This window comes from Arvicola amphibius, chromosome 5, assembly GCF_903992535.2.
Source record: "Arvicola amphibius chromosome 5, mArvAmp1.2, whole genome shotgun sequence".
NCBI lineage: Eukaryota > Metazoa > Chordata > Mammalia > Rodentia > Cricetidae > Arvicola > Arvicola amphibius.
In genome coordinates, this window is record NC_052051.1 from 68,520,058 (window position 1) to 68,534,029 (window position 13,972).

The following is a 13,972-nucleotide window of genomic DNA, read 5'->3' on the forward strand; positions in this document are numbered from 1 at the left end:
CGGCTGAGCTGGCTTCCAAGTGCTCTAATTCAATTAGGACGCAGTGAGTGACACTCAGACCGGGAAAGGTTAATTGGGGCCGCCAGAACGCAATCATTCCTTACCTAACCAGTCATTAAACTTCTTAACCTCTGAGGGCAGTCCCAGCTCGGTGAAATCGCCTGTGTGGAGAAGGATGTCCCCATAAGGCATCTGGATACCATCTGTTCTGGAGTGTGTGTCTGAGATGCAGACAAACCGCGTGTGGCCCGCTGGTTTTGGAGTGTCATATGGGATGGGGTCGACCCTAAAGTAGACATAACAGATCCCGTAACAGTTAAACATGTTAGAACCCTCGAGATAGTCATCGCACATACATATCGACTGTCGTCGTGCACACACCCAAACAATCCAGCCTAAGGACAGAAGGACCCCTGGGGGATGGGAAGAAGACAGCATTCCTCATGTACAGTCCCACTAGGAGAATCCGAAATGTGTTACTTACCTGGTAGGAAAATTAAAAGGAAAGCCGAAAAAAAAAATTAAGCAACTGATAGTGATTAATACTGAAGTGTCTGGATATTGAGCCCCAACCGAGGAAGCAAAATTTTGCCTTTTCTCTCTCATCATGTTTCTACTGATCCCACCACTCATTAGGAAGTGGGTAACTCACTTATTCGTTCTTAAACATGCACAGCTTAAGCAATGAATTAATTTCCAGAGAGCAGCCTGCGTGTGCGGTCAGCTGAGCTGCGGAGACGGCACTGTATGTTCTGTTTCCTTTCCTCCCTCATTCAGCACCCAAGTCTTCAGATTTTTGCTAAGAGGTTTGCTGCTCAAGTTTTAGAGAGGCAAAGGAATGCCACCTAACAGGCCTTTGACACACTGCATGCTAGAAGAACTTTGTGAAGTCTTTACCACCAGGAATTACCTGTAGCCCAGGTTACACCTTAGGTTACAAGGACCCTCAGATACCCTGGGCACAGATTCTCTTTAGTACAAACAGCATGTCCTCTAATGGATTTGGATACATCTCTGTATGCATTAATACATGTATCGTTCCGGAGACCCAAGCACTGTGAAATTACACAAGGAACATAAGAACCAAAGGCAAAGAGATCAACCCACAGCAAAGAAAATGAAACACAACACTTTTGTTTAATTGAGTGTAACAAAGTGTGCTAAATAAACTTGGTAAAGAAATGCAAATCTGACTCTCAGAGCAAAGAGTTTTAATTATTTAAGAGGTCTGTCCCTACTTTAAGGATGGTTTAACTGTATCAACTCTCTGCCGACAGCATCCTTTAATTTCTCTATAGCCATGTGCACTTATTGCTGGACCACAGAGAGAAAGAAGCAGTGACAAAGGAGAAGAGAAGGTCACCAGAGAAGCAGCTAGGCACCGTGGGGACTGGAGTGTAAGACATTGAACAAGGAACCCCGTGTTTTTCATCACAGCCCCACCCTTGAGAGTCAGCAAGCATCAGAGAACACGGGGAAACACGTGCAAACTTCTGATGCAGAATGCCTCTGCAGGGTTTGTTTAATGTCTTTCTCTTTCTGTCTTTTTAAAGAAACAATCTATTTAACAAGGTAATTGCGGTAAGAAAATAAAGACATTCGTATGCAGCCTGGAGAGTCCTTAAATTTCTTCCATGTGAGCTCAATCTTTTCATCTTGGTCAAAGAAGCAAAGTAAAGAAGAAAAGAGAAGAACAAGAGGGAATCGGCGCTGGGTCGCAGTTATCGGAGTCAAGCCAATCAGAAACCCCCAAACAGCTTAACGCGGGCAAAGTACATTGTAAAGGTGTATTCTTCCTGTAAAGGAATATGCTGCTACCACGGAGAAAGTTTACTAGCCCACTGATCTCACCTGCTAGCCCTTCTTCTTATATTCAAGGACGCTTTATCTTTTAACATAGGAAAGAGCACAGTCTTCTTTCCCTCACTGCCACTCTCCCCCTCAGGCTCAGTGGTTCCTGTCTTAGCACCATCTCCTCTCTGTGGAAGTAGCTCTCCCAGAGGATGGGTGACTGTTCCACTGTAGCCGGCTGTGTTTCCCTCTGGAAGGGACAGGTATGGCTCCTAGACAGAAAATTCAGCAGCTCAGTCTAACGGAACGGCTGCATCCAGACCCAATCGACTGCCATTTGAAGGAGACTTTATTATTGGGTCATTAGAAATAAGTTAAATGTTGGGAGTGTGCACAGGTCTGTGTGCACATGTCTTTCTTTCCCAGGGCTTATCTAACCAACATAACAGACACGGCCCTCCTCTGTAATTCTGCCAAGATACAGGAAAGGCTACTGCGTCAAAATACTTGGGAGTCCACTTCAGTATATCAGGGGGTCATCAACAACATCATTTTGAACTGGGTGGACAGAAGGTAGCACATGCCATTGTGAACAGACCCCTTTAGTCTATGCAAGCATGAAAACACCAAATAACTGTACAGATCACTTCTCCTGTCTTGACTACATGTTGAACAGTGAACTCTGTGAAACCATGGGAAATGCCACTCACTTTTCAAGTCACTTTACCCTTCTTTTGCACCCTCCCACATCCTGCAGAAAAACATGTGCATGCTCAGAATTAATGCATGGAATCCAAGGTAATAAAAATGGGAATGGGAACAAGCAAAAGAGAGAAAATTCCTCACCTCCACTTTTGAACCAGAATGAGATAAAGAGGCCAAATCAGACAGAAAGACACACAGAGACACCTCACCCACAGACATTATGGGCATGACATTATCTGAGAGAAATGGCACACATTTGGGGGATACATAGAGGAATGATTGAAAATAAGGGGTTAGGGTCATGGGGAAGATAAAAAACAAATACTAAATGGATGCACAAACTCTGACCTGGAGACCTCGGGTCCTTTCCTACAACATCAAGTTCAAAGCAGGAGATGGCTGCAGAAGACAGGACAGGGCCCCATGCCACAGCTACACCCTACTACACCTTGATAAACATCACCTGGGAGTCGGGGGCAGGAAGGTATCTCCATCCACAGACTCCAAAATCAACAATAAAATGACAGTAAGTTTCAGAGGAGATAACTAAGGTTGAGACAACCCTGGGGGAAACTGGTGCTTCCCAACTGCGCATCTGATAAATGCTTTGAGAAGGCAATTCAAGACAGACAGAGGCTCTTTCTACAAAGAATGTCCACGGGGACCTGTGCTGGAGGCAGACCCACTCATGGGAAGACACACACTCCGTTTTCCTCTGTACTCAACAGCTTTTCCACTTACTGCTTGTGCTACTGACTTCTCAGATGACCCGACATTTTCCCTAGAGCATTGTGTCAAGTATCTGAGGAAGTGAGTATTTCACCAACGCCCTGGAAGCCCCAGGGCCAGATTCAGATATCAGAGTGATATTTGCACATATTTCTGAGTACTCCCAGGGGGAAACAAGATGACACGGAGAGACAAAAACAAAACAACAACGACAACAACAAACAAGACACAACCCCAAATCCCATAGTATCATAAAACCCCAAGACAGGGCAAGATCCTACGGAAGTGTCTGCATCGATAATTTATATGATGCTTAAATACTCTCTGTTCATTCCCTGCCTAGATAACATAAATTTCCATCCCAAAGGAAAGGGAGCTCTCAAGCCCCCTCTTTTCTCCCAGTGCTGCTGAAGTTCTATTCTTTGGGTAGTTTCGGTTTCATACAGACAAACTACAGTAGGTTCTACCTATAGGTTTGTGCGGCTCTTAACTTTGGTCATAGAAGCCTCTTTTGCAGTGGACGGTGGTTAATGCAGAAATTTGTAACTAGTCAATGTGCTGAGTATCAATAACTCAGTGTTCGACTGTGAATAGGCCCTCTCTTCGAGCCCTCACCATTCACGGCTCAGGAACTTCAAGGTAGAGGGAGCTTAAAGAATTTCAGAACAGGCAGATTGTCCAGAGAGCCATGAAATGCTGACTTCCAGATATGATCTGGCTGCTACACACACCACCTCACAGCAGCTATGGCTAACCACTCAAGACCTGTCTAAGAGCAAACTTGTTAAGATTCTAGCATGGATGCTACAGGTCTTTCCCTACTGGAGGAGCTCCTGGCAACCTATGGCGGCTGCAAAAGAAAGAGTTACCCTCCTTTGGCGACGTGGCCACTGTTAGGTTGTTTGTGCTTCAGTGAAAAACTGGACACCAACGTGTATGTGTGAAGCAATAATGGGACGCAGGAGATTATTAATAACAAAAAGTAAAAATAAGACAGGATAGTAAGCTGAGGCCCAAGGGAAGTAGGGTTGGATAGATATGTACAATATACATGGTACAAATGTATGGAATGTTCACAGAATAAAAAAAATTACTTCCCCCATAAAAGATTTTAGCTCCAGATTCTGCATCTCTAGGGGAAGGTGCGTGGCTCAGGGATGCTACTGAATTGCAACCCTAATGGAGTCATTTGTTGTGGGCGAGTTTCTGAATTCCTTTGAGCTTTGTTTCTCCCCATCTATAAAATGAGAATACCAATGCCTAATTTGCTATGCTGCTGTGAAAATATGAACTGTCAAATCCGAGGCAGAATCACAAGGGAAGTAAGTGTGGCTTCGGAAGACAGGGCTCTGAATCCCACTCCACAGGTACGAGAGTGTGTGTCAGCACACGGTCAATGAATAACCTGAATGGGAGAAAGTTTCCTTCGCCTCCCAACTGTAGGGGTTTCAGTTCACAAGCCTGTTGCTGTGGGCTTGTGTTAAGGCCAGACATCATGGCAGGGAGTATGTGGTGACAGAGAGAAGGGTACAGGGTCTCACTGTTTCAAGGATATGTCTCCCTTGGCCTTTCTTCCAATAGGGTACACCTCCTACAGATGCACCACAGGCGAGCAAACTAACTCTGAACAGAGCAAATGGCCTTTGAGACATTTCAGATCCAAACAATACATGGTGAAAAATCACGATTAGAAACTTAACCCTTTGTTTGGTCCCTTCATCTAGGAAAAGGGGAATATAATGGTGCCTATTTCCACATATATGTTCAAATGTATACGATATGCACATACATATGAAAATAAAAGGATCTCTCTCACACACAACATACAACATAATAATGGACACAGAATTCACTCTGAAAACTTTTTTCTTGATGTCACTGCTTCTTGGTCCTCATTCTGCGTTCTGAAATAATAAGAGAGTAAGAAGCCAATTGCTTTTCCATGCATCAGTTCTCCAAATATTTGAAAACCTATTCTGTGGGACCCTGTAATCCTTACTCTGGTTTACCCAGAGTAAGTAAAAATGGCCAGTTTATCCAGTTTTCCTGAGTGTGCCAGGGAACATAGTGACGTCAGAACCCTGATGAACCTGTCCTAGGTGCAAACACATTGGTTGGAAACCCTCCAGTTGTAGTATCAAATTCATGGTGTGTGTGAGTTCATGGAATAGGATTATTCCTGGCAAATAAGCGCTACTCCAGACCATGGTGAAGGCTAAGTGAACATCTCAAACTCTCTCCCATTAATTCCCCACTTTTTTGTCTTGGGTTTTTTTGTTTGTTTGCTTTGTTTCGTTTTTTTTGAGACAGAATTTCTCTGTGTAGCTTTGGAACCTGCCCTGGAACACACTCTATAGTCCAGGCTGGCATCGAACTCACAGAGATTGGCCTGCCTCTGCCTCCCAAGTGCTGGGATTAAATGGCGTGCATCAACAATGCCCAGCCTTGTCTTGTTTACTATGTATGAGTGTTTTGCCTTTGCATATGTTCGTATACTAAATGTCTGTCTGGTGCCCTCTGAGAGCTGAAGAAGTCAAATTCCCATGTGGGTGCTGGAAACAGAACCTAGGTCCTCTATAAGAGTAGCAAATGCTCTTTCTTAGCCATTGCACATCTCTATAGCCCCAGCCTATACCCATTTTGTGCCAAGTCTCAAGTGTTATTTCTTTTTTTTTTTAAATATTTATTTATTTATTATGTATACAATATTCTGTCTGTGCGTATGCCTGCAGGCCAGAAGAGGGCACCAGACCCCATTACAGATGGTTATGAGCCACCATGTGGTTGCTGGGAATTGAACTCAGGACCTTTGGAAGAGCAGGCAATGCTCTTAACCTCTGAGCCATCTCTCCAGCCCTCAAGTGTTATTTCTAAAGCTTAACCAAATGTTGTACATTCAAGCGAATGAAGTATCCCATTATTTTATACTGGCACATTGGTGTTTCCTACCGCCACCCTCCATACCATAAAAGCACTGCTTTCATTATGTCTTCTGGCTGTATCTGTATTTTCTCCTAGTAACGAATTCATACAGTACTGCAAGCCTCATTGATAAATTCTTAGGAAAAGCCCTTATCACACGGTATGGATTTATTCTTTAGACCATGAGCCCTTGTGTAGACAATTAGCCTCGTATCAGTGTGAGAGCAGAGTGTCACCCTTATCAAGCACTTTAACCGGATCTCGGTGTATTTATCATCTCCTCTTACACTCCAAGCCCATCAAATCACGCTTATGTAATGTGCTGATTTTATCTTCAAAAGCCTTCCAATGTGACATTAAAGTGTTCGTTTCTAACATAAAATATTTCAGATCCCATGAAAGCTAAAATTATACGTGTGCTGTTATGCCACCAGAACTAGACATTTTGCTTCATGAAGACAGATGCAAAACCTGCAAGCACAACAATAGAAACACATAGGGGTTGGGGCTGGAAAGAGGGCTTAGCAGTTAAGAGATCTGGTTGCTCTCCTAGAGGACCGGAGTTCAATTCCCGGCACCCACACAGCAGCTCACAGTCACCTAACTAGTTCAAGGGGCTCCAGATGCCCCCTTCTGGACTCCCTGGACTTCAGAAATGCACATGGTAGCCAGATAGGCATACAAACAATACACGCATACACATAAAAATAATTTTAAAGCAAGCAAGCACACAAACAAGTAAGAACTAGGCTAAGAATTACAGAGATTTTTAGGGTGGAAAAGACTCAGCCTGACCAAACCTGTGTCTTCGGCAGAATCCGCTTTACTTTGCCTTTGTCCCTTTGACTGTTCAAATTTTTAAGGGTCTTACAGTTCTCACATGAATTTACTTTTTAGTTTGTACCCGAAGAGTAGTATCTATGATGTCATGTTTGTCATATTTTCCAATTACACATTAAAATAATTTTTGATCTAAGCTTTCGCCACCCTAACACACCTCGCCCAACAGCAACAATAACGCATCTCGCACCCTGCAAAACACTGATTGGTGTAAAATGACTCGCGTTTCCCTGAGGAGTCAGAACCAGAGCCAGCATCCAGGTTCTGGAGCTCTCAACTCACTTCTCTTTGCATCGGCTTAGCTTTGGAAGTCACCTGAACCTGAAGAATATAGTGACTTTGACAATTATGAGATGTGGGCCAGAGAGATGGCTCAGTTGAAGGTGCTTGATGCTAGGCCTGGCAGCTAGAACTCAATCCATGTGACCTGCATCACAGAGGGAGACAACTGACTCCTGAAAGCTGTCCTCTGCCTCCACATCTACACGCATGCGCCACACTACACACACACACACACACACACACAAGCACACATGCATAAAAGCTGTCCTCTGCCTCCACATCTACACACATGCATCACACTACACACACACACATACACGCAAGCACACATGTATGTGTGTGCATGCGCACACACAAATAACTAAATAAAATGCAATAAAAAATTAATGATAAAATGCCAGTAATTCAAATCCCTAAACTCTGTCAGCCAATAAAATTTAAAGAGACCCTCAATTCTAATAAAATTTACCACCATATTAAGTCTCTCAAAATCTTAACTGGCACATTAGTGTGCACCAAGGGAAAGAACAACATAAAAGTTTGATTTTTAAAATATTACTGGACATTAGTGGCTTTTCTTTGTAAAGATTTTAAGTCATAAGCACAAACTTGTGATTTCAAATGTGCGTCTCTGGAGAGGGGCTAACTCCATTGACCATCCACGAGGCCCTGACTAGGGACGTGTGCTGTTACTGTATCTGTCCTGTGAGAATGTAGCCAGTCTTCCTCCTTTTCTCCTGTATAGAGAGGGGGCCAGCTCCAACAGCTACAGGGCTCCAGAAAAACAATTCAGCATTTCCTACCTCCCCACCCTACCTCCGTTTCTCCGTCCCTCTCTTTCTCAAACAGCGTCTAATGTGACCCAGGTCAACCTTGATTGTGTTGTTGCACAGGCAAGGCGAGTGCTGAATCTTTAAACCCCTTCCTCTTCCTCCCTAGTGCTAGGACTGTGGGCAAGCATCATCATGCCTGGATGCTAACGTCTTCTAAAACCGTCTTTCTTGTTTCAACTTCCCAATCTGCTTCCCTGGCAAAGTTAACTGCAACCCGGATCCACCCAGAACTAACCAGTGGGGCTCTGAAGATCTATGAAGTGGTAATTCCATCCTCCAGGCAGAGCCTCGAGGAGAACCTGCTGCAAAGGGGAACAAAGGGGTCTGGATTCCAGAGAGCACACAAAACCAAAGGAAAAGATGTCCAGTCTAGCTAACATGCTTCCAAAGTGAGCTGCTCTCTTCTCCCTGAAACTATGTGCTGATGAAGCATGCCTGGTTTGGGGAGCCACACCCCAAAACTGCCACGGAGCTGAAGGAGTGTGCCGAGCAGAACCAGGAGTATAAATCTATTCCCATTTGCTCTGAGGCACCGCTTCCCTGTAACCGCTGAGGCGCTGTATCAACACCGTTCTATCACCAACTAATTACAGCGAACAAAGCCCACTGCACGAGAGCGTGCCACCTCTATTTTTTCCCTGAGTACGAAAGTACAGTGTCGACGACGTTCAGTGAATATTAAGTGATAACAATTGAAATCGTGGGGCGCTGTAGGAGATGTGAATTCACCGTCCTACAAGTGTGGTGACATGCTAGGTGTTTGTATCTTATTGTATCCTGTCAGGCTGGCTACACTATGGGCCACGGCAGTCTCAGATGGCACAGCACGGTGTATAAGTCACCCACTGAGAAGACCTTGTTCAGGGTCAAATGTCTGAGTCTACTCTAATGTGACAGCCGTGTTACCTAAAATTCTGGATAAGGGCCCTACACTTGTGAAAAGGTGGTGGTGCCTAACACTCTCCTCAGCGTCCACATTCTCCCACACATCAGCTGGTCAGACAAGTCGTTCCACAACCATTTCTTCACCTCTTATTCATCTGTGTGCCAGGAACCGCGCAGGCACTAGGAGGGCACAGACTCTTCAGGACTCTACACTAGTCAGTTCACTATTTAAGAAAATACGACTGCCAGGCGTCGTGGTCATTTGGTTATTTCCCAAGGATTCATTGAGCATCTCCTGTAGCCCATGGATTACATGGGGTGTGGTGGAGGCAGCTGTAAGCAGCACTGCGATGCACCGTGTGGCTTGGTATGTAGGATCTGGGAAACCACATGCAAGGATTATAGTGGAGGATTTTGTAGGGTATGGGACAAAGGAGAACATAGGTGGCACCACTTGTGTGTGGGTAGTGGGGACGGGGCATTCCAGAGGGCTCAGAACATAGGGCATGGCGTGCGACAGCATGTTCTGTTTGGTTAAAGGAGTCAGAAAGATGAGACTCAAGAATGGTCCAAAGCTGGAATTTAATGTCGGATAAAAACAAACATAGAACTTTAAAACTCAGGAAGAAATAACGTTGTGCAGGGAGTACGAGTGTGGAGCTACCTAGGCTGATAGGGACTTGTGCATAAGCTGCCGTGTCTGTAAGTGTCCCCGTGACAGTGAGAAGCAGAAGTTGTGAAGCCCAAGTAAAACGCGAGGGAGGCTGAGCCACAGAGCCCAACTATGAAGCCTGAGCCTCACAGCTTCAAAGGGCTCTTAATTTTAGAAAAGCTAACCTGGCTCCACACAGGGGAAGTGAAGAGGAGAGCAAAAGAGGAAAGGTCAGCTCAGAACTGCCTGCAAAATCCCTGTGCGTCCCGTGTGGAGACAAGTTGAGTCAAAAGGGAAAGCAGGCCTGAGAGCAAGAAGGAACGGCAATAGGGGAGTGATGACGTCATCCACGGTTACCACACTCTACACTCACATGTACACAGACATCAAGGAGTCTGCATAAGCAGTCAACTAAGCAACCTCCTACAGCTCTGTCTCACACCCTTTTTTTACCATACTCTGATACAGAACACCCATACAAGCTGGGCGGTGGTGGCATGCGCTTTTAATCCCAGCACTCAGGAGGCAGAGGCAGGCGGATCTCTGTGAGTTCAGGGCCAGCCTGGTCTACAAGAGCTAGTTCCAAAGAAACCATGTCTCGAAAACAAACAAACAAAAATAAACAAAAAAAACACTGATACACTATCACCTTGGCAATGTTAATGAATGAGAGCAGGATTTTTAGAAGCTGGGCACTATACAATGCACTTTAAGAAAAAAAGGAAGAGCAGGGCCACTTCAACAAGTCTTTAATGGTCACTGTTGGTTTACTTTTTCCAACTTTTGATTAGTTGATAGAGTCACAAAACTCATCATACTTAAGGCAAAACCACACATTTTTTTTACCCAAATACGGGAAATCAGGTAGCATGTTTCGAGAAGAGTGAGCAACTCTAAGACGTTTAACACGGTTCTAACATTTAACTACTCTATAATCCGTTGTAATGATTTTTACACTAATAGTTACGTCTCTGGAGGCTGTCCTGAGATGATGAAGACTCTTATCTTTATTTTTTTACCCCTAGCTGAAATGGCTAACTAACTGATGAGTGGCAAAAACTGCATCCACCCACACAATCCACAGAGACTACCTTCTCCCCGCTCTGGGGAGGGGGAGGGGCTGCCAAGGTAGAGTCCCACACAGCACATCCTCTCCAAGGGTGCTACGAGCAAGTTACTAAAGGTAGGGGGCTGCGGCTAGTCAGCTAGCTGCTGGGTTGTGGGTCTGACTGGCACGCCAGTCCTCTGTTTACTTCTGACCATACCACAGGCAAGGCCACTTATCATGTTATATTACAATTTCTGTGAGCACTGCCCAAGCTCTGCCTGGGCTTTCCTGTTGCAGGACAGGTCTACCAGTAAGCATGCAGGGCAGTCGGTCCTCTCCATCCTGTTCAATTAGTCTATTTAGCCTAGCGGTCACAATCCTTAGCCCATCTGGGAAATCCAGTCCCGTGCCTGTTTTTGTAACATTTTACTGGCAAACAAGCACATTCATGTGTTTAACTATTGTCTCTGACTGCTTTCAATACACTAGGGCAGAGTTTTATAGTGGGAACTAATACCATATGGCCCATAAAGCCTGAAATATTTACTATGTGCACCTTTAAAGAACAGGTCATACACACATGCATGCATGCACTCACAGAAAAGCAAACACTCCAAAATCAGCGAGACCTGGCTCCTTCTATGCTGCCTTCCTACGGGAAAGGAGGCAGGGATGAGGACAACTTAGGCCAGGGTGCTCTTTGGGAAGGAGGCATGAGTCCTTGGGGGGAACAGGAAGTGGAACTGCTGTGGTAAAGTGTGTCCACAATCTTCTAATTCCGTTCGTTAATGATACTTTTAGGAAGGGCAGGGATGACATGGAGGAACTGTCTTTAGGTTGATAGGCAAAACTCAGAGAAAACCTCTTGAGGATTTGCTATTTTCCAAATGACTCAGCATAAAATAACTAGGATATCACATTCACGGTGGCACCGTCAAAGCATTAACAGCAAAATTCGTCATGTCGGGACTCAGTCACCCAACAGACATTTAATTTTATTATTTTAGGATTTATTTTATTTTTAATTATATGTGTGTGCATTCGGTGTGTGATATGTCTATGTGAGTGCAAGTATCCAAGGCGGCCAGAGAAATTGTAAACACCCTGGATATGGAGTCATAGATGGATGTGAGTTGCCATTCGGATGCTAGGAACTTATTGATCCCAGCTTCTCTGGACTATAGTGACTAAACCTGTCTAAGCCTTGGTTCTTCCATCTGTTAAATGGGGCTGATAATAAGGCTTGCCTCTAAGGCTGAACAAAGGCACAACCACTGAGCTTGTACAGCTCCTATGTGTTCCCCTCAAACTGCATGCATTGTAAACTAACACAGCAGAGTTCAGAGGTGGCAACCTTGCCTGCTGATGGATTAACAAGAATGTCATCTTCACAGTGGCTCTTCACCAGCGAGGGAGTTTATTCCAAAAGCAAGTTCGGCCACCTCCTGCTTACTGTCTCCATGTCTCGCCTTCTTGCTTTCTGCCGTGCGACCACACAAGCAAAAAAGCCAACATCTTGATCCTGGATTTGCCAGCGAACAAAACTGAGAATGGGAAATTTCTGTCATAGCTGTTCGTTTTATCCATCAATGCTGAGGTCCTTCCATGAGACATGTGAATAAAGGGGATGATTTGGAAATGGGTCTGCACTAAAGGGGGCTTCTTTTTTTGGACCTGCACCATGAGAATTCAGCATTTTATCAACGGAAAACAGAGTGAAGTTTTTTGACATAAAAAGAACAGCATTTAAGTTTGGAAGAGGAAAATGGGAAGGTAAGGGAGACGGAGTCTTGAGTTCAAGTTCAGAAAGAAGAATGTTCCAGTGGGCACATTTGCATGGTGACATCTCCAGTTGAGAAAGCTTGTGCCTCTCCTTCACTGCCGCCTCAAGATTACTAGATCCCAGGAGAAATGGATTGCCCAAATATCAATCTTTACAACGTCCGAGCACTGAACTTCACTGCAGTTCGACCTAATTAATTCAGTACTGTCAAGAATGAAGCAGGTTTTTTAAAATTTACTTCAGACTTTATAAGCAACAGAAATCACAAGTGAAACTTCCTGAACCCGAAGGACAGATCAAAGTTTGTACAGATCAAACAACAGAACGCAACAGCTAGCTCACACGTGTACACACACTTATATGTGTACACATTAAAACAGCACACAAATCCCGAGAAACCCTGATCTGACTCTCAGGAAGATGAGCCTTCCCATGCCTGGTCCTATGTCATTTGCACACTTTATTGACACGATCGTTCGCATCCAAATCGTTCCTGTTCTACTCCCAGTCCGTCACTTCTTGAGATAATTTGGCCAGAGAAACAAACTTTATCTAATCCTCAGTTCTGTGTCAACATTTGCTGAAGACTTACTAGGAGGTCTTCATCCGCCCTGTTTGCATAGCTTCAGTGGTATGTCCCTTTCTGCTTTCTTCTATAGTCCCGTGACTGCTGAACTGCGCTTTCTCCTCGCTTGTGGACTCTGTCACACAGCTTGTGGTCTCTAGAGCTCTGAGACTCGGAAACGCCAGCGATTGCTGCTCTAACACTGGTGGATAAGGTGCAAAGGGCTCAGTCCATTCTGCCTTTTTTTTTTTTTGCAGGAACATACTTTTCTATGGGGGGGGGGGGGGAGAAAAGCTACCTTTACCAGGTACTGCCTGTGCCGTGGTATCAGATAGTCTCCCAGCCGCATCTCTGGGTTCTTCCTTGTGAGAGTTTCAAGCTCTCTTCCTCATGAAGAGGTGAGCATGTGACCGCTGCCATCCATAAAGGCTGAAGTGGGTGTACTTAGCTAAAGGGCATTGCAATATGCAATACTTTTTTTCTCTTGCATGTGGGAAAGTTAGTCTAGTGAATTCTGTGGTTCACGGTCTGCTTGAAGTCATCTTTCGGGGAGGGGTGGCTTGCGGGACATGCATTTGAGTCTGCGTCTTTCCAACTACCACAGTCACGGCAATATAAAACATGGTGGCTCCCTATCCAGCCTCAGAGAAGTTTCCAGAAAATGAAAGAGAAGTCATTGTAGTGGGCCATGCCCCCAAATGCCACTACAGGGAAGCAGACTCTGCTGGGAGTGGTTATTGCTGGGTGTTGGGGCTCTTCTGTGGAGACAGTGAAAGTCCCACGGGGATCTAAGATTTGGAGAGAACTGAGACACAGTCTCTGAAAAGATTGCTCCCCACCCGCAGCAAGACTCAGCCTTTGATTCCGCAGAACCTGCTGTCTTTCTCATTCCTGTGTCACCATACCGGAAGCAGAGTGGCACTGCTGAATTTGTGGC

At 44.9% G+C, this 13,972-nt stretch overlaps 1 protein-coding gene across 1 annotated transcript in view; it reads right to left on the minus strand.

Annotated features, from left to right (window-relative positions):
• The window catches only part of Mpped2 (metallophosphoesterase domain containing 2), a 173,814-nt gene that overhangs the window by 129,305 nt on the left and 30,537 nt on the right, over positions 1-13,972 (minus strand). The window contains 1 exon segment of the mRNA XM_038331194.1: positions 105-286. Within this exon segment, the coding sequence (XP_038187122.1) occupies positions 105-286 (182 nt within the window).